Genomic DNA, 22,066 nt, shown 5'->3' with positions numbered 1-22,066 from the left:
GATAGCTCACCCCTCTACATGCTCAGGTCTTGTATGGTATGATTAAATTGTCATTGTTTCGACAGTGTGAGGGGCGTTCAAAAAGACAAAAGGGGAAACATACAGTCGAGAGGGACATGGATGGATTCTAAGAGAGAGAGAGAGAGAACGAAATGAATGACCATCCTGCCTTCCGCATGACAGTGAAATATTCCTCCTCTCATCCTCCCATCATGCTTCATGTGTGTGCCTGATGGGGAGAGAATGACAGGCCAGCCCACCACCCCACCTCTCTCCTTAGATTTTTTTTTTTTAACTCCTTTTCTTTGCCTTTTTTCCTTTTCTGTTCCATATGTACAATCAGCTTCTCCTATGGTGTAATTTACACACTAACGCAAATCTTGGCCATCACATAAACGTACCCTCTTGGTCAGACATCTGTACTAATTTTACTTACAGATGATGAGCAAAAGAAAATCTTTTCTGAATCAAAGAATTTTTCACAAACGTTTAAGACTTCAAAATATAGAAAGAAAGCAACGCTTTTGGGAGTGCCCACTGAAAGAAAAAAAATCTAAAAGCAGGAAAAAAAGTTAAGATTTTCATCCAATTTTTTCCATGGAAGTAAGAAAAGAAGGGAGAAAGGTTTACCTGAAAAGTCATCTTCAAGTATATCCCTTGATTTTGGTTCTGTTTTCATTCTGTGTTTGCATTCGGAGTAGACCGAAAGAAACCGAGTGAAATATGTATTCTTTTGTTTCAAGAAACTTTTTTTGATTTGTTGATTATATATTTAATAAATAATGCATCATTAGCCTTAGATTTTAAGTGGAATTCTGTATTTGAAAGGCTCATCACAGATTTTATTTTACAGCAGACAAACACCGTATTGCTCCTGAAAAAAAGAGAACAAGCACATATATATATATATTTGAAAGCTTTAGCACATTTCCCACAGTCAGATCCATATATTTTTCTCATTTGATGTCTGTCAAAATCTGTTTAATGGCATTTCCATTTTCCAAATACTTGAAAACTTTTGTTCATTAAATGTGCATTTATACAAATAATTTTTAATTTGATTGATTAAAAACAGCAAACATTTTTGCCCCCAGGAGGTGTGTTCCTTTCCGCAGCTGACCCGCACTTTTCTTGACCTCCGCAGATAATTCATTTCCCCTTTATCCCTGTCTTCCCTCACCATTCACCCCCCTCACTCTCCTCCTCTCCCTCCACACTCACACCCCCCTCCCTTCGTGGAGCTGTCACCTTTCTGCACCCGCTCAGTCCCTATTAAGGCCGACAGCCCATCTGCCGCCTGCCCCGCTAACAGCTCCCGTCGCTAACGCTAACGCGTGCACACATCCACATTTGCTCAGACACACAAAGGGACGGGTCTAAACCCAACCTGCCCGGGTGCATCCGGTGACACGCGGAGAAACGTCGTCAGACGCATTTGTATGTTAACGTCTTAATGTACTCAGTGATTAGCTAATGATGTCATGATGACTCTAATGTCACATATGTAAGTGTTTATTTGTGTCAGACACTATTTATGAGACTTAATGTCTTACAAATTATTATTTTTTCACACATGGAAACATTTGAGTGACAGTTTTTAAATGTACGTATCAAATGATTTCTGGCATTGAACGTTTTAAATCTGTGTCTGTTTAGGCATTTTGTTGAATCCAAAAGTGTATATTAATGCTCTATTGATGCTTTAAAAATGGACCAAAATCAAGATTTTCCAGCAAATGTATCCATCGTCTTAGTTTTTGTTTTCAGTCATTTATCAGCGGTCTGTCAGCGACAGAACTCTATTTAGGAATGAATAAGGTTTAGCCATGTTTGTGGCTATTTATTGCATATGTGGCTGGAAGACATCACACTGCCCTGACTAGCAGGGTAATTAGGTAGGGCATTCGAAGGCCCGTGTGCGTACGTCTTCGTCTTTGGGTGCATGTGTGTATGCGTTGTGGCATTTGCTTCCTTCAGGGATAGGTGCGTTTTGCATTAGCAAGAATGGCAACTGTCTCATCAATCACTGCATCACCATGTCACACACACACGCAGACACACACTCATACTGTGTCATGGTCATTCTGTTCACAGATGGGCCAGCAACACATGAGCGAGTCACTGAGCATCAGAAAGACACCCACGATCTCCCACACACAGAAACCTTTTTACATTCATGTGAGTGCACGTACGTGTGTGGTGGTGTCGCTTACATATACTGACAGGAGCGTGAAATAGGTTAGGTAGAATCACATAGGTTAATACTCTCCGGCTTTATTCTCTCCTTTTTTTAATGTGAGTATAAATACTTATGCCTCGAGCCCTCTGTTTGTTTAATCTAAGAACTTCAATATTTTGACATCCTAAAAACAGAAGTTTCTTAAAATACCGATTTTTACATCTAAATTTCAAAACCATAAATATGAAGGCCTGTGCCGCTAGGATATGTCTATTTTATGTTTATCTTGTGTTTGATATTCTGTATTCAGATAAAAAGCAACTACCAGTAAGGCTTGATTTAGATGATTGTGGGCAGATTTTAAGATGCTTTGTGCCTACATTTAATCCTCTGGAAAGAATAAAGACATTATAAAATATATGATTACAATGCCATAAGCTATAATGTAATAAAACAGAATCTCTCTTGATAATCCTGAACAGTTTTAGCATTCTGGATAGTACAAGTGATGGACTGGAGCTTTTTCTGCAAAATCAGAAGGTGTTAAGCTGTTCGGCTTGAATGTTTTTGATTTGTTTTATGTCAGAATATTTTAAACATCGGTACCTTTCTAAAGTTGCATCTTACGATTCATAGCAGTGTAGATATCAGGCTTAGTAAGAAGTAAGGTTAATTCTCCCTTTATATAGCCAGGCTCTCCTTTCCTCTTTCTTTATATTCATTTTAGTTGTGCATTAATATTTTCTGTTCGAGCCTGAGGAATGACAAACATTTACTTCTTATGAGACTTTATAGGAGGGTACAGGGATTTAAACTACAAACGTCCAGTGCCCATCATACTGGATGTACCTTAGTCAGGTGTGAGTCCAGGCTGTTCCCCCAATAAAAACGCAGTATTAAGTGTTGCCTGTCTATATAGCATTGTGACACCGCAACCAAAGCCAATAAGTGTTTGAAGCAGCAGCAGCGAGCGAGGTATCGATTCCTCCGATTCACCAGAGTGGAACTAAAACCTACATATTACACACCCCGGCCCTCCACCTCTCACTGAGCCGGCCCGGCTCTGTGGATGCGGGGAGGGACGGCTGTCAGATGCCTGATTGGTCCGTCTACCTGTCTGTCTGCGTGGCCATCACCTGAACATGAACGCACAGTGGGACAGCAACACACAAACACACCACACAGACGTGTGTGGTGTGTTTGTTTTGTAAACATGTGTCTATCAGTTTGTGTCGCATACAAATATCTTGCTCTGTTTACGGAAATGTTGGACATACACAGAAGAATGCAGTGACAGGAAAAATACCCAACAGATATAAAACAAGTTTTTATTTAGTAGCTTTTAAGCTTTGTTGCATGGCTTAAAAAGACAACCAGATGGTTTGGTTTGAAATGTGGGTACTGAAAATTCAGTCAATGTCTTTAAAAATCAGTGCTAAAGAATCTCAACTAAGATATGTGCACTCTCTCATCAATAAAACAAAGTTAAATAATAAATGATTATACCTTTATTATTTTCTGTAATAAGCAAGCATTGTCTATACACATTATTTTAGAAATATTAAAATGCAAAGCATGAGAACACATCAAGTGTTCCCTTTAGGAATCTTTTGTGCATTAAATTAAATTTAAGAATGACCGCTTTATTTATAGTTGTGTTTTAGCTTCCATTCTTCTAAATGAATTCATCTACATGTCTTCTATATTTTCTAAGCCTGTTTTAGCGATTTTGATCAGTACAGTCTGCTCTATTCTCAAGCCATAGTTGGTTTTTTTATGTAGGCCACCCAGCCAATTTTTTAACACACCCTCTCCTCCTCTCCTCTTTGACGTAAGCTAAAAGTCCTATCCGTTTTTTTCCTCCCTGTTATTTATTTAATTCATTTATTTTTTGGCAACGGATGATTTTGATTCTCCCCCTCCTCCGGTGACCTTATCACCTCGACATCAGCCCCTTTCATGACGACAGCACAAGGGAATGATTGACAGATAGCAGTCCCTCCCCTGGTGTTTTTACTTTTATATTCCTTCGCTCTGAAAGAGTCTCATCCAAAGCTGGAACTGTTAACACTCCTCTGACGTTAAACACAGGCGGGGTGTGCTTCAGTTAGCAGTCTGACGCAGAGAAGCATCTGGACAGAGAGAGAGAGAAAGAGATCTTGGATGGAAATTTGTTAACACATTCCACGACAAAAGCATTGTGTAAAGGTCCAGAGTCACAACCTGTCTGTCTGAAAGCTCATAGTCTGTCTGTCTGGTGCTGCTGTCAGCGTGTTGGCCTGTGTGTCATTCTAACTGAATCTGTTTCCATTATTCCTTTTTTGTCTTTGTTGTTGTTTTATTAAAGCTGTGGTCCTTCTCTCTATTCACATCACATTGTTGCAAATGCAAACTTCCAGCTTTTTGTTGTATCTGTCTCACAGGTATAAAAAAGTATCTGTATGAGTGTCTGCCTGTGCATTAACTGCATTTTAACACTCACAACACTTTATATGATAAACATTATTTTTGTATACTATCCCATTGTAATTTGAAGTTGTTCTCAGTTTTATTGAAGCCTTCTTTGCTTTTTTAAAAATGTATCAAGTCCCTATAAAGGGACTTGATACATTTTTTCGTTTACAAATTCATTTTTGGGTACATTTTAGCTGATTCAGATGCTGGCACACCATTTTTATTTCAAACACTCAGAGTTTCTGCTGTGCCAGAGCTGACCTGCTCCTCGTAATTGTGACAGGTGTTTTTTTTTTTTTTTAAATTGAAACAGACATGAAATAAGACAAAGAACAATGGACGTATTATATTTTAAACAAAGATGTTCAGTGATGAAAAATTGAAAGTACATTTTATGCAAAAGGTATTTTTAACAGCTACAGTAATGCAAAGTTTCGCCTGCTTTGACAATCTGCTGAATGACAGTGAGCTCTTTACAGGATTAAATGAAAATGTGACCCTTTTTCAAAAGCTTCCTCTCAGTTCCTCCTAAGAACACAAATCAAGTTAAAAGAATGAGGATTTTTTATTTCTTTAGCAGAGGTAGGTCTGTTGGTTCTGCTTAAAACTCAGCAAATTAAATGGTACAGCTGTACCATGTAGCCAGTTTGTTTCAGATTTATCAGCTATAAATATCTGCACAAACTGTCATAACTGCCGAAACCAACAGTTAACTTTTTAAGCTATTTCTGCTCATGCCCATTCTATGCAGAGTTGTGCATCTCTTGTAATTAATGATCTTTTGAACATTTCCTAGTAGATATTTGTTTTTGTGAACTATGAAATGCTTAATTTTTTTATTGAGTTGACAAAGAAGAGAGCTATTCTTCTCGTTTATTCAAATTGTCATTATTCTTACAATTAAAATTAGATTACCTGCTGTTTCTGTGTCTCTTTCACCGGCTGTGCATTCATCCCACCTTTCTCTCTTATCCCTCTTCATGCAGAATGAACTTATCGAAGGGGCCATTGGTGAACAGCAGCAGTGAAGATAACTCCAAGTCAACCTATAGTAAATGCGGCGCTGGCGCCTGGAGGATGCACCAGAGCTACGATCCACTGGAGGCCAACCACATGAGAGACGCACATGCCCTCTACAACCCCAGGTAAGACCAAAGGTGCAGCCAGGGACACACAGAAAGAGAGATAGAGAGAAAGAAAAAAATGTAAAGAAAAAGAATCTGTGATTGTGTTAAGTTCAGTTTTACACAAAAGCTACACTTGACCTCCATAAACCTGAGATGAAAGAGAAAGAAAAGGCAAGCACTTTGAGACATCAAAAGCCAGTGTTTTAGTGTTCAGTGTGTGTGTGTGAGAGAGAGAGAGAGAAAGTGCTGAGAGAGAAAAATCTCACTGATCTATCAAAATATTAGCGTTTTATGTTTGATTTTCTTTGATTTATTTCTTCCAATATTTCTTCCCTTTTCTTTACTCTGTGGCAGCAGGCTTTCTAGTCGGTTCAAACTGCAGTGTTTTACGTTTCAAGGACAGATAATTAGATCTGTCTTTAAATAAGCAGCTACCAAGATTGACAATTAAGCTTCCACATTTTAATAGTTACTTACATCAGAAACAATAGTGACAGAGAGAGTGTTTCCCATAGAATATAACTTCCATTTTGTTTTATTTTAACATTTTGGAAACATTACACACATAATTTATACATTTATATTAATAGATTATTTTATTAAGTGGCATATGATTATTTTCTTAATAAGGAGGATGACTGAAATACCCTTTTAGAGGCTGAGCTCTGTTTTCCACTAAATATTCTCAACATTTTGAACTCACTTTCCAAGGGCAAATATTTTGTTTTTTAAAATAGTGAAATAATCCCCCAACAACGCTTGTCACCAATACGGCACATTTTACATAACCGTACTCATAGGTCCATTGATGTCTGTATAGCTTCATCTTATATACAGGTTTTCATTAGAGAGGGGGATTCAACTTCTGGCTCAAGGACACTTCAGTAGTGCAAATGCGTCACAGCATGGAGTTTTTAAATCATAACATTTGTTCGAAGGACAGTCTCTTTAACCATAATAAGTAATTCCTCATGCCATCTGCATGTGCAGTAAAACATGAAAAGCTTTGACTTGACTTTAAAGTTCTCCAGTACAAACCAGTTATAAGTTTAAGGCGAGTGAGGTTGCCTTCGTCCATTTTTAGGACATAAACTGTAAATACGCAGCTTGTTTCATGTTGAAACACAGTGAGATGAAGCGCACACTCCCACTCTCTCTGTCCATAAATCATTCTGAGTTTTCTCTGGATAACAGAGCCACATGCAGGAATCATGCTGTAATTGTGAGTATGTGTTTTGTATATAGTTAGCATAATTCAGATTCATTGTTATATGCAAATGAAAATATACACACTTCGTGTGCTTTCTGCTCTTTGTTTATATCTTATTATGTATTTTTTCTCTGTGAGCCTGCTGTGACAATGCACTGCAGAGGATTTTAACAAACTTCTAAAAGTGCCATTCTAAAAGGAAGTGCTCAGATAAGCTTTCCAAAACTTTATCCATACTTCTATGTTTTTTAAACATCGGCACTAAAAAATCAAACTGCACTATTTCACAAGCCGACCTACCTTCCTAAACATGATTATCATGTATCGTGCTGTTATGGTTGTAGTAATAACACAGTCAATACAACACTATCGATTAGTGCATTTTCATAGCTCCTTAATTTTTAGTGTGTGTCAGCATGTCTATGTGTGTAAGTGCCGGTGTGCACTCCAGACTGGGAAGTCTTAGTCCAATAGGATTTCAGGGTTAGTCTGGGTCAAGCCAATTAGAGGTCTGGCAAACCATTCTCACGCAGCCTCTCAGCCAATCACCATGAGGAGAGATACTCGCACATTGTGAGTGTGTGTTTGTTGGCAGATAGTGAAGTCTGGTGATGAGAGGTGTAAAGGTTTGCCAAGAGGCTAGGGAGTCACGCCATGGTCTGGAGTCCACAAACTTCATTTGCATTTAGTATAGTGACAAAAAGTACATTCAAACACCAGTTTGATGGTGCACTCTCTGAAGTTTTGGACTATATTAAAGCAAGGTGTAGTTGATATTGTGGTTGCAAATTCAGCTGCATAACTGTAGCACCAAAGTTTTGTCCAGTTTGTAAAAACTGCCAACAGCAGACAAATTTCACAGCATGATAATTTATTTGAAGAATAGAGCAGAAATTCTACTACATAATACATCATCTCCTCACCAAACAGTGCTATTGAATCTGATTACATGATGGCAAGAACTTCAAAAAGAAGCGGCTGAATAAAATTCAACTATGATTAATGCATGCTATGTATGTTCAATATTATGACACTGTGAATAAAACAAAGAAATGATAAGCAAAGAAAAAACTACAAGGCAGGATTTCTCAGACATGTAGTGTAAGATCAGATGAACATTCACTCCAGGACAGCTGACCTCTGCTGTGCTGATACGATTTACATGCAGGGCTGATACACTCTCTCTCCCTTCCCACCCCTTTCTCTCTCTCTCTCACACACACACACACACACAACAAAAAATGTCTAATTTAGTATCAGGGCTGTCAAACAATTGAAATTTTTAATTATGATTCATCTCAGAATTTTTGTAGTTATTCCTGATTACTCTCCATTTTTGTCATATTTTTCATTCAATATTTTTCATTTTAAATATTTTTGTTTCATTTAGATTTTGGTAGTCATAAACTAAGGGTACTTAACTTCCCATTTTGATTCAGCCCTGCTTTTAATTTGAAAGAAAAGGAATGTAGGGTAGGTTGAAGATTATGACATGAGCTCTCCCTCAGACAAAGGAACTTGTTATGGATTAAAAAAAATAAGTGAACAGTTAAAAGTCTAATGTTTAATAACACCAGGTGCAGACACATTTTGATCGTCACCTGAGCTGTCTGTGAGTGTTTTAAACTGAAATGAGACATGAAGAGGCAATCAGTGGTATAATTATTCTACATTACTGTGGCTGAAGGGAGACGCTGCAGTGACTGAACCAAAGTGTGCTGAAAGAGATGATAAAGCATGCAGAAATGTAATGCAGTAATTATGTACCTTAATTAGGATTATGCATTGATGCTGACAGCCCTATTTTTATATTAAACAATTTATACTTACTCATTTCAAAAGGATCTTAAAATTTATGTTTTTTTTTACATTTTTCTGAGGTCTTTTGTAAAACCCATTTTAAACCTTAAATAAGTTTGATGGGTTTTTTGTTTGTTTCTTGAGATTTCTCCAAAAGAAAAAAAAAACTTTTTAAATTCTGAAACAAATACTTAATTTTGTCCTGCAGAACTGTGGTTTTCATTGGACGGCAACAATATTATTCCTATTTTTATTTAGGCCATCAAACCATGGGAATGTGATTAATGTCAGGCAGCCATGGTGCGCTTCAGTACACACACAGTCACACGCTCACACATTGCTGTAAACTGAGCCCAATGTAATCATAATGATAAAGCAGATTGCCTTAACACACAGATGGGCCTCCCAACAGCTCTGTGTGTGCATGTTTGTGTATGTGTGTGTTTGTGCATGTGTGTGGGTGTGTGTAAAGTGTGGACAACGCTGATTGGATTGCAGATTTATAGAAGAGGATTACTGCCGGAGCAGAGAGAGAGAACGTGAGGGAGAAAGAGAGGGTTTCAGACACTCACCTCTCATTAACTTCCACCCCCTTCACCTCAGCTCGCCTTATTCTCAGTCATGGATAAATACACACATATTTTCTATACACACATTCATTATACCCTTTGTATACATGCACATTAGAGATGATTTGTAGATGCAGCACTTTGTTTTCCATGCAATACCAAACTTATTCTTATAAATGAATTTTACAATAACAAAAAAACTGCTGAAGCAGAGTTGAGATCCTTTTAAACTGCAATTAAGCAAGATTAGGAGCATGTGAAAACAACATTGTGCTGTAGTGGAAGTCTCATCATGTCTGTAGATTCATCTGTATCACAGCTAGGAATGCACAGATGCAATGGTTTAACATCAGCATCGGCCGATATCAGTCCAGTTTACTCACATCAGCCAAATCACATGGCATGAACAGAAATGAGTTGCCAGTTTTTAACTGTCATGTCCAATCACCTGTTATCTGACATATCTAGCTGCTGAATCAAATAAAAGAGCTTTCACAGGCCAGAAAAAATGACGAGTTGGTAAAATCCTGATCTGATTTTATGTGAGGAACATGTTGGCACGCTAGGAGAGTAACACCAAAAGAAGTGAAGACATAAAACACTGGCACTGGCATCGACTAAACTGTAATGTTAAACATCAGTATCAGCCCTTATTCTCACAGACAGTGCATCTCTAATTAAAACTAAACTATTTAAATAAACCTGTTTGAAACCCCCAGATTTCACTCATTCCAGAGAAATCTAATACCCACTAATGATTTAGTACAGACACTGTAGATAAATACAAATTTTTATTAAAGGGGCAGACAGTGAAGAGGGAATCTAAAACGGACAGAAAGAGGCATGCAGGCTAGGGAGAGGGACAGACTCAGGAAAAAACAGTGGGCACTCCAGCAAACCTGATTATGACTGGATGTGAATTAGATTCCCTAACAGATGGTCCGAGAGCGAGGCTCTAAGGTGCATCAGCCAGCAGAGAGGGGAGGGAGAGGGGGGAGGAAGGAGGGCAGGGGGAGAAGAGAGGGAAGATCAGGGGAGGAAGCAGAGGGGACGAGTGTCAACAACAGCTGGTGACAACAGATCAGTTCAGTTCAAAATGTGCAAAACTGTTTTTTTTATACACACATTTGCTCTTACTTTCAATTAATTTGAATTTGTGACAAGTAATTCCATTTTTAACTCTTCTTGGGGCATTCAGTTCCTTCTACAATACTTGAATTATAATTTAAGCATTCAGTTAATCCAATGAACTGGCTAAATCTCTGCCAGGTTAAATATGTTCTTACTTTGCCCTTTTGTGTTTTTTTAATAGAAATTGGATGCCAGATTGAAAAGTGAGCTATGATCTCAGCCTGTTTAGGATGGATTTTCTCAATTTTTACAGATGCTGTGCATTATTGTACATAGTCCAGCTCTGCTGCGCTCTCTCTCCCTGTGATGGATAGGTGTAAATCATCACAATCCTGTTCTGACAGCCCAATTTTCCCAAATCTGATCTGCTTAAAGAATGCAGCTTTGACGCTCTCTTGACTTGTGTCTCCACTCTCTCCTCTCCTCTCCTCTCTCCTCTCCTCTCCTCTCCTCTCCTCATTCATTCTCTCCAGTAAGATCACACACTCTCTCATTCTATCCAGCCCTCCTCTTCTTCTGCAGCATTTTAGCTCTCTTTTTCCATTCCCTCCTTGTCTTATTCCCTCTCTCTTCCTCCCCTCCTCCCCTCGCTCTTCCTCTTTCCTGTGTCACATTTGAAAGCCCTGTCATATTTACTAGAGTGGAAATCCTCTTTCACCATCTGTTTAATAAAATGTGTTTTTAATCCGATCAGGGATATTTTGTTTTTTTAAACTCTTTTTTTTAACTTCTGTACAATTTCATTTGATACAGCACGTAGCCCAGGTCTCTGATCTGTCTGAGAGAGAGGGTGAAGGAGAGCTGGACATGTCACTGTAAAAGACTGGATGCATGTGAACTTATGCCTTTTGTTGTGTGTGTGATGACATACCATGGCAACAAGTTTTTGCAATTGTTTGGAGGTGTGGTTGCACCTTTAAGAACGAGAAATGAACTCTAACTTTGGTCAGTGACCTTTCTGTTTTAGTGGCAGCAGCCTTAAATGTGTATTCTTATGCCACTGTACAAGCATTTCCTGCAAACACAAGTTTTATATTCAAACTGACTTTAAATTTATACAGGTTGCATCAAATTTAATGTGTTTTTTGTTCTTTTTCATTTCAGTTTCACAGATATTGTCAATCAAATACATTTTCTTTAAAAAAAAAAGACTACTGATTTTTTGTTTGCAGCATACAGTATCACCTTTAAAAGGTTTACCTTAAAGAGGAAGCCTTTAGTAATTTCATTGATTTCCACTCTTCTGCTTTTCCACTAAAAGGCTGCAGGTCACCCCAGGTACATAAGCTGCAATTTAGTCCCCAAGATCTAAAAATAGCACAGAATTAGATGTTTTATCTGCAGTAATTAGTGTATGTTATTATTTATCCAATAGAGCCAGGTGAAAAGAAGGCTGTTTACTGTACTCCTGGTTTGCAGCACACTCAAGGTTTAAGAGGCTTGAAGCACTGTTCTTACAGTAGACACCCCCGCTTACAAACACAATGACACATAGCAGATAAAGGAGACAGAAAAAGAGAGAGAGAAAGACGAGGTGCAAACAGAGAACGAGAGAGAGAACGAAGGGGGTAAAGAGAGAGAGAGAGAGACATGGTGACAAAGATATTACCTGGCAGCAACACACTTATCAGCTAGTGCTGTGCTAGAAAATGACCTAAATCATCAAGATTCCCATCTGACACACACAAACACAGGGGGTTAGCAGTGCACTACCTACCCTGAACAAGCTCAACCTCTTCATATCTTTTTACTGAAATAACAGCATCAACACAGTTAAGCTCTCAAACCTAAATCATCTTTTACACAGACCAAGACAGACATCCAGGGGAAGAGGAATTCCCTGAAATATTTGCCATATAATCAAGATTTATAAGAAGAAAAAATGTGATGGGACTGAAAAAGACAGGTGAAGAAGAACGTGCACAACAGTCAGAGCAAAAAAGTGCTATGACAAAATATGATTCAACATGGTACAGTTTGCTGTCTGCTGTTTCAAAAGCACATAATTCTTCATCGTGTTCAGTTTGAGCTTGCCCTGTGGGTGCCGTCTCCCACTGCTTGTCCATTCACATCCAGCGTGTAAACTTTATAAACCCCAGGATGCATCATAACAGCTTTAGCTCCTCTAGAAGTCGCTCCTAATTTATTTCAGGTGTGTTTGTGGATTGTTGTTCTGCAAAGTTGCGTGTTTGGTTGGTTAAAAGTCACACCTGGAAGGAGTCTCAGTGTCTTAACAGTGACAGACACATAGACGTAGGAATATAGACACAAACGCACACATTTCTTCTCCTCTGCCGGTCTTTACAGCCCGACAGCCCATTGGGCAGAATGTGTTTTAGCCATTATCACATTGATTGTATGTAATCAGGGGTTTATTCTGCAGCCAATGAAGTGAATTACAGGTTTCCTGCCCGACTAACACTGTAACAATTGATCTGCTCCCTGGTGTGCGTCTGTGTATTTGTGCGGGGATGTAAGGTGGTGTGTGGATACTAGAGAAAGAGAGGGAAGCAATGATAAAGTGTGTTTGTGTGAGAGAAGTAGAGGCAACTACAGAAAGAAAAGCGAGAGAGAGATTGAAACCCAAAGAGAGCAGGAAGGGGAGGGCGAGCGAGAGCTCAGTAGGAGGGAGAGTGGTTTAGATTGACTGTCGCTGCGTGAGTTTTTATTTCTTATTTTATTCATTTTCCTCCCTGAAAACAACTATAATCATCCACACACTGTGAGACTGCTAAGCTAAACTCAAACACACACATTTACACAAACACTCAAGTTATTTTCTTTCTCTGTTTCTACCTTCGTGTCGTCCAGCGCTCTGTTAAAACACATATTCAATAACTTCCTTCCACACAAATAAGGGCACGCAGGAAAACATTTGTCACACGCATTTCTCCGTGTTTTGGTCCTTGTTTTTCCTCCTCGTCCTGTTTCATGAAAATATATCCTTGTTGTAATCCTTTAACCAAATCTTGATCCAGTATATCAATTTGAACAGTCAAGCTTGCAAGCGTGCACACCCACCAGTTCATTTTTTGAACTAGGAAGCTGACAAGCAGTTCAACAACCCTCGACAGATAGGAGAGCACTGAAAGGGAGTAGAATAGAGATGGAGAAAGAGCACAGAAAGAAAAATAAACAGACAAGTATGGGGGCTAAAAAAAGCAATCCAGCCTATTGATGAAATCGTTCTATTCATTTGAATATGGAAATGTAAATGCATTTTCTTTTTTTTTTGCTCCGATTCCCCTCCTTACTCCATTCTTTAATTCAATGTACTTTCTCTCCCAAAGCATTGGCGGTATCATCTAGATAGAATTGTGTAAGGTTTTCTCCCTCCCTTTTTTTTTCTTTTTGCTTATTGGACTGTGTGTTCTTATCAGCATCGAGAGCACAATGCTTGGTGTGATGGAAAGGTATTAGCCAACCGGCTGCAGCTACATTGTCAGCACTTCTCCCCTTTTCTGTCTCTACTGCTACCTCTTCTCTTTCCTCACTCTTCTCCCCCCCCCCCCCCCCCTCCTCATTTTTAAAGCTTTTTCTGCGAGAATTTGGTTTAGAAATATTGTCAGGGTAAAGGTCAACACTTTAAACATTGATTCGAAGTTACTAAGGTGTGACTTTAATGTATTTTTCCCTTTTTTTTACCATTGTATTGATCTGTTTTATTAGTAAATGTCTTTTTAAGCTGCTTCTTTTATCATGTACTATCATTTTTAAGATTTTTTTGGGGGGGGAGGGGTTGTCTTTATTGGGATAGGACAGCTGAAGAGAGACAGAAATATGGGAAGAGAGATCGGGGAAGGCGTGCACCAAACAGCACTGAAACCAGGAATTGATCCCGTGACCAGTAAATTAAGGACTCCAGCCTCAGTATATGGGCGCCTGCTCTATCCAATGAGCTAAACCAGCATTTGTGTACTATCATTTTCTTTTTCTGTTAATGTGATTTTAACCAAGAAAGTGTACGTCTAGGGACAAACCAACATCAACAAGGATCCAGCTATGTAGACCGCATCAGTTAACAGCCAGACATGTTATGGACCAGCAAGGTTTTGTCTGAATCTTTGATTAAAAGTTAAATTTCTAAAGTGTGGTTTATAGGATGATCCCTGGTCCTCTTAACTTGTTTTCTTTTGTTTTTGTCTCCTCCCTTCTCTCTATCCTGCAGAGGCCCAAAAACAGTTTGGAGTTGTTTGAGATCAGTTTCTGTTTAGGGCTGCCATCTAGCGAGGCGGTTGTACAAAGATTGTATATAATAAGAGAGTAAGAGTGCACACAGAAACACAGACTAGACGAGCACACAGCAAACAGCACTGGGACACAGAGTGAGGCAGAGAGTAGTCACTTTAATACGATGATTGTATGTTTGTCCCTGCCAGTTGTCAGAGCGCTGCCTCGGCCCACCGCTCTAATGACAGCTTGTCATACTAAAGTGGCCCACCTTCCTTCAAAGCGCAGGGGGAAAAAAACTTATTTTTCCCTCTTTTTCCTTTCTTTTTTTATTGTTGCCTCCTCGCTCCATGTGTCCACATATTTATCTCCATTTCATGAGTCACTGTGTCTTCAAAAATTGAGTGAACAAAAAGAGAAATAGGGGTGAAGAGAGAGAGAAAATGACAGGGATCGAGCTGGAAATGGAGACAGGGGAAGGTGGTAATCTTTTTCAGTTGTGTGTGTGTGTAGTCTCCCCCGGGTGAGGGACAGGTAAATAGGCCTGCTGAATATTTGATGTTTGCAGAAACTAAATGGCCACTTTGATTCCTTTGCCCTGCCTATTAAGGAAACAGGAACATTGTTTGTGTGGCCAGTCATTGTAAAATATAAAACTACATGAATTAAGTCTGAAACCTTGCTTGAATACATTGAGAAGAGATCTTTTACGAAGTGCTGGAAAGTTGACACAATGGTTGGCCTTTTCATTTTAGTTGGACGTTGCACTTGTGAAGCTAAAGTTTCCTCATTATTTGACCATTTTAGAATAAATCACTTAATGTCAGTTCAAAAGACTTGACATTGCTGAAAACAGCACTTTTCGTCATGACATCTATGAAGATAAAATAAAAGAACAAAACAAACTTTTATTAAAACTTTTTTTCTTATACATTCTGCCTTTTTACAGTTTTAACATTTCAGTCAATAAGAGTAGGGGTCTCCAACCTGGGGTTGGTCTAAGGGGGGTCCAGGTCCCTTTCTGCTCTGACGTTTTCAAAATTAGGTGTGCATTTAGTAATATTTTAAGAATGGTGTATTAGGGCCGACACAAAAGATAAAAAAGGAAAGAACCTTTTTAATTTTGGGCAAAATAAAAGCCCAAATTTTGGTGAAAAAAAAAAAAAGCTAAATTTGATATAAAAAAGTTGTACATTTACAAGAAAACAAACTCAGATTTTCAGAGTTTAAGAAGTCTTATATTTTGTCATTATAAATTGAAACATTTCAATTTTGTTTAATTGGGAAATATTCTTTGATTTGGTTTCACGTACATTTACGACTTTTACCGTCAAACATTTCCATTTTTTCCCTCATAAATTTACTTTTTAAACTTGAGAATTTCAAGTTTACATTTTTTTTCCGGAGTGGCCCCAATACTCTGCTATAACAATGTATAGTTTATTCATAGATCTTTTGTCAGAAAGGACTATTATGCTGTGATTTTGTCCGTGACAACAATTAACACTGATGTGTACTTTTTCCAAGTGGGTGCTGGTGGGGCTTGGCCTTTCTGAGATACGAGTGGGGGGGCTTGGGAAAAAGGCTGGGAACCTTTGAATTAGAGTGAATCGGGCTTCATTCTACAATAAATAAATTCACAAAACTCCATTAGCAAAAATTCTTCCTTACTACTGGCTCTTCTTATTTCAACATTGTCACAATAGGACATATCAAAATGTAAAAAGCGGTAAAGAAAAAAATCCTTTAACATAATTAAGCAAAACAGCTAAGCTTAAAATCTGATTACTGTGTTTAGCTGAAATCATCTCATAACACGCTGCTCATGTCTTAAAGCCTCTTGTGAAATTACAAAAAAAGGAGAAAGAAACACACTCAAGCCTTTTCCACTTATACAAATCTCTTTAAACACCTCAAAACATAAAGAAATGATAAAAACTGAGACTCAGCCCCTTCCCTCTCTTTCTCTCGGCACTCATCTGAGGAGCAGACAGGCACAATAAGACTGCTCTTTCAGCACTGAGCCGTCGTTACATAGCTCCATAATTATACTGATAACATACATACATAAATGCATTCAACCTCTCGCTCGGCACAGCGCTCTGCCTGTGATTTCTTAATCTTCTTTCCTCTTCTCCCCTCCTCTCAACGCACTTCTTCTTTTTTATTCTTTATATTCCTCCCCCTTCGACTGCCATTATTTTTCATTTATAAGCAGAGTGGGAGAAAAGGAGATGATAGAGGTAGAGAGAGAGAGAGAGGAGAGATGGAAAGGAAGAAGGAAAAAGAGAGAGATGGATGAGAATTTGAGAGAGAGGGAGAAGGAAAAAAGCGCTTGAGATCTTTTTGCACTTAAACTCTTTCACTTAATGGTCCTCTGAGGGATTGATGCTGGAAGGGAGGGGGCATAAAAGAGCATAAAGAGTGAAAAAGGAGAGATTAAATCATCACCATCACATCATCATCCTAAATGGCTCTACTCTCTTTTTCTGTCACCACTGTATTTTCTCTCCCTGTGATGAAACATAGACAAACCTGCACGATCTTTCAGGGTCCCATCACTCTTTACATTTGCATTCATTTCCCCCTTGCTCATTCAAACCCCTCACTCTTTTTCTATCTGTCCAACGACTTTGTCTTTTTCCCTTTTTTCTTACCTCACTGTCTCTCACTTGATTTGTGTCCAAATCTTCCCCCTCATTCCAAACTGAAGGCCCACCTTAACATCAGATAAATGGATTTATAGACATTGGTGAATACCACAAAGCCACGATTAATGGAGTCACTGAATTAGATGAAACTCCAGGAAGCGGAGGGAGGAAGAGGTGGTGGGAATAAAATATATGATGAAAAAGGAGAGGGAGGCGAAAGGCCAAAGTATTGTACATTATAAATGTCATGTCACTTTATGAAAGGAAAAATGGACTTTAAAAAAAGCACTGAAATTCTGGGACAGGAGCGTTTTGCCTCAGTATCTGTGTAGGTTTGGCTAAAGAAAAGGAATGGCTTTGTCTTATCAAACAGCTTAGCAGCGCTCTAAAAAGTGAACAATTTAGATGTAGAAATTCTGTCTGTCAAGTGCAGCAGACTCCTCTGTCTGTGAGTTGCAAAAGCTGTCAGTCTGTCTGCCGACCTGTTTCCCGTCTATTTCCATCCCCCCACCCTTCCTTCTCCATTCTCTGTCAGGGCGCTGTCTGTGTTTTATGGGTCCCTGTAGAACAGGGATCTTTTACAGGCCGACTGGACTTTAGAAGCCCCTCGTTTAGCAGCATCCTGCCTTAATTAAAAACCCCTTTTGTGCTTTCTGCCTTTAACAATGAAACGAGAGAGAAGGGAGGGAGGGCAGGGTTAGAGGAAGAGAGAGTGGTAACGCAGAGAGAAAGAGATAGAGGGAGAGAGAGAGAGATGGAGGTGAATAGGAAGTGATAGGGAGACAGGCAGATAGATAGTAAGGTAGACAAAGGGAGGGATGGAGAGATATAGACAGAGAGAAGATAGCTGTTAATTACAACTGCCATTAACAAGGCACGAGCCAGCATCCTCAGGGAGAGGAGGAAGGAAAGGCAGGTGAGGAGAGGAAGAGGGAAGAGAAAAGAAAAGCAACAATGGATGAGGAGAGGAATTCACTCTATAAATACTTTTGCTCTGATTTGTTGGATTTTCCTTTTTTATTTTGGATTCCCCTACAGTAACTTCTTAAACTATCCCTGTCATCATGTGCTGCAGTGAGACCGAGTGTGTGTCTGTGTGTGCATATAGCTGGTTGGCTATGTGTGTATGTGATAGAGAAAATCATGTATGTGTGAGGCTGTCTTTGGGATGATTGAACAGCAGAGAGGCTGCTTACTGATTACCTTCATGTAGAACAAGCTGCTATTGACTGCAGAGTGACGGATGACCGTCGGCCCCAAGCATGTGTATGCGTTCCTGGGGCTCTGTGCTGCTACAGTAGCTCCTCTTTGCTATGCTTTTTTATCATGGTTCTCTAAGTAAATCACAGTCTGATCATTTATATATATTTGTTTGCCTTTGAGTCGCTATTGCTTCATTTTTTGTTAACACATCCTTTATTTTGTCACTCTGCATATTTTCTTCTTTCATTTTTCCTGCTGAAAGAATAGCAAATGTGATGGATGGATTGTGTACACATGTGTGTGTGTCATTTATAGAACTTGTCAGGCTTGGTGAAAAGATATAAATCCATCATAGGAAGTGACAGTGAGGAAATACAACAACATTAGTACAAATGATTGCTGTAATTGAGCTTGAACAATTCCTTAACTTGACTGTTTTTCTCCCCCTGTAGTGCACTGCTGTTCTAACACTTCCTCTCTCCTCTGCTTGTGTTTGTTCCTGTTTCACGTCTTCAGGCTTCTCTGCAGAATGTCCAGTAAGGAGCGCCACCTTGACTCCAACTGTCCGTCCTCTTACATAAAGACTGAACCGTCTAGTCCTGCCTCCCTGACTGACAGTCTAAATCATCACTCCCCTGGTGGCTCCAGTGACGCCTCAGGCTCTTATTCGTCCACGATGAACGGCCATCCCAACGGCTTAGACTCCCCGAGCCTCTACGGATCCAATGCAGGGCCCCTGGGTCCTGCTGGCGGCCCTGGATCAAAGCGTTATGAGGACTGTTCATCAACAATCGGGGAAGATTCACAGATTAAGTGCGAGTACATGTTGAATTCGATGCCGAAGAGGCTGTGTCTGGTGTGTGGGGACATTGCGTCAGGGTACCACTATGGAGTGGCATCCTGTGAGGCCTGCAAGGCCTTCTTCAAACGTACCATCCAAGGTTGGCTTTCATTTTAACTTTTTTAACCATTCAGCCAGTCATCTTACACATCTGTGCCTACGTTTTTTTTCTTCAGTCCTAACACTCTCTGTTTTGTGCTTTATCCAGTTTGAGTGGTTCTTCCTTTACTTGAGCTTTTTCATCATAGTCCAGCTACAGAAAGTCTGTGCTGAAAATGTGTGAAAAACAGTACACATTACACAAAGCTTTATTCAAAATAGCATCTGTTTTCTGTTAAATTGGCCCAACAACAAACAAAAAAACTACATTAGAGTATTATTTTTGCATTTTTAATTCATTGTAAGTTCAAACTCCATTTTTGCATCTACGCACTTGAGCATACTCCTGACCTGTTTAAGGAGATCCAGGGCGTTTGAAAGACGCCTCAGGCCAGATGTAAACCCAGATTTTTTATATAGCACTCATTTCCTTCTGTCTGCTAAGTGACCTACCAGGACACCTACCACAATCTATTTTTCCTCCATCCTTCCCCATTTATCTTTCTGTCATGCATACACACATAAACCCACATAAAAGCATCCAATCACATGCATGCATATCCACCAACGCCCCTTTTCACCCTCAACCTCGTCCTCTTCATCAACAGTAAAGAGTAATTTCCAGGTAGTGTTTGTGTTTTGGAATCTGGCTGCTAATGTTCACAGGATGGGTGTTAGCTTTAAGCCTGTTGTCTAGGAGATAACTTAGAGTCGGATGAAGGTGAGAGGTTATGTCTAGAGGTCGGGAGTTCAGGAAAGGGGGTAGAGGAGAGAACGGATAGAGCAGTAATCCACATGATGAGAAGAGTAGCAGGAATTAGGCCCGGTAATCCTTTGCTCGTCTCTTGTTAGGGCCGGTAGTAGTCCAGGAGGCGAACAGGTATTTAGGCTCACCTGTTTGTTGGATATTTAGTTTAAACCCAACCCACAACATTAAGCCCTTCATTTACCCTTCTAAGAACTGAGGGGTGTGTGTTACAGAGAACCACTTAACCATGAGGCAAGTCAGTAAGTTGGCAATGTAGTTAAACATAAGAATTCTCATTAAACTTCATCTTAATTTATAAAGTGACTTTATTTTTACTCAATAAATGGGAAGAATGCAGTAAGTGTCAGTGGATTTCTACTGATGTAAAGCATTGGCAGCATTGTTGATGCATTTAATTGGTTTCATGTTGGTTTTCACACATTTCTTATCTAATAGAGTCAAAAATAAGTGCACCTTTGTCTACAAACTAAATTTATTACCACTATGAATTGCAAAAAACAACTGGCTCAAGATACTCTCACCCTTACTAATTATTCTTGTACTAAAGTCATTTAACACAATTCTAGTCTTTGATACACAATAATAAAAAAGACAGGCCATAGTCATAAAAATAGTACATTTTTAGATCAGTTTGTGATCTCTTTTGTTTCATTTATCATGGATCCATAGAGAACATTTAACTGGGAAGTCACTGGTTTCATTTTCAGGTCACCATGGTGCCCTTGACAGGGTAGGTCAGTTATCAGCAACCTTCTCAATACTTTATGTTTGCTTTAAAATCTGATGATTATCTGGAATTATCTAAGTTTGTTTGAATAACTAATTGGTCTCATAAGTCAGCAGGACAGCCCTCTTGTCAGACAACCAGCCAGCCAGCCGGCCAGCCGGCTGCCATCGATCCATTGAGTCAGTCAGTCAGTCATATCAGACAGGATTCATCTATCTGCCTTTCCATCCATCCACCTATCTGTCGCTGCTTTCTTTTGCTTCCGATAAGCAGCTTTCCTACTAAAGCTCCAGAGAGAGAGAGAGAGAGAGAGAGAGGGAGAGAGAGAGGGAGAGGGAGAGAGAGGGAAATGGGAGGGGGGGGTCTTACATCCACTAGATGGTCACCACTACCTAGAGATGACCTGTATGTGTTTATTATGGGATGAGAGATCAGGACATGGTGCAATCCCGACAAAGAGATTGGAGAACACACACAAACCAAGATAAAGGCAGAGGCACGCACACTCATAGACACATTCACATATGGACACCCCCCACCCCCACCCCCACTCTTATACACACATGAATAGACTGCAGACATGACTGTGTAATCACTTTATGTATAGGTTTGACCCTTAATTCATCCGTCATTGCTGTAGGGTCTAATAGTTCACCAATTCCACATGTCTCATTTCATTTGGGGGGCTTGTTAAAGGTTATATAGGTGAGCACATGGTTACAGATTAAATACAGGAGGCCAGCAAACATATATATATATATGATGCCATGTTGACAGTGGAGTCTCTTGGGGGTATGACCTTGAATAGATTTAAAGCAATGCTCTGTCCCTCTTACTTTCAATCTCTTATTTTCACTGTATTTTTAATCCTCCCCTCACCTGTAGTTGGCGTGTCACAGATCAGAAAGGCCTGAGTTCGAGGTTGTGGGTCAAGTCTTTTACAGAGCTAGTTACTAGGTAGGACAGTTGTCACTAACGGTAGTGACAAAGCAGGTTTGCAGAACATCAGGATGAAATGAGACTATGAAATAAAAATGACCAGAAAGTAGTGGGCTAAAAAAATTCTCCAAGGGGAAGCCTGTCATTTTAATAAATAAATAAATAAATATTGAAATGAATAATAGATATAAAAACCA

General features: G+C 39.4%; 1 protein-coding gene across 4 annotated transcripts in view; it reads left to right on the top strand.

Annotated features, from left to right (window-relative positions):
• The window catches only part of esrrga (estrogen-related receptor gamma a), a 201,089-nt gene that overhangs the window by 117,994 nt on the left and 61,029 nt on the right, over positions 1–22,066 (top strand). For all 4 annotated transcript variants that reach the window (XM_041793864.1, XM_041793847.1, XM_041793855.1 and 1 more), the window contains exons 4-5: positions 5,620–5,778; positions 19,011–19,435. In XM_041793864.1, the coding sequence (XP_041649798.1) occupies positions 5,621–5,778; positions 19,011–19,435 (583 nt within the window). In that variant the 5' untranslated portion in view covers position 5,620. The remainder of the gene's footprint in view (positions 1–5,619; positions 5,779–19,010; positions 19,436–22,066) is intronic.

Source organism: Cheilinus undulatus, linkage group 1 (assembly GCF_018320785.1).
Source record: "Cheilinus undulatus linkage group 1, ASM1832078v1, whole genome shotgun sequence".
In the NCBI taxonomy this organism is placed as follows: Eukaryota; Metazoa; Chordata; class Actinopteri; order Labriformes; family Labridae; genus Cheilinus; species Cheilinus undulatus.
Note: the sequence above shows the minus strand (reverse complement) of the source record. Positions and strands in the feature narration are given on the sequence as shown.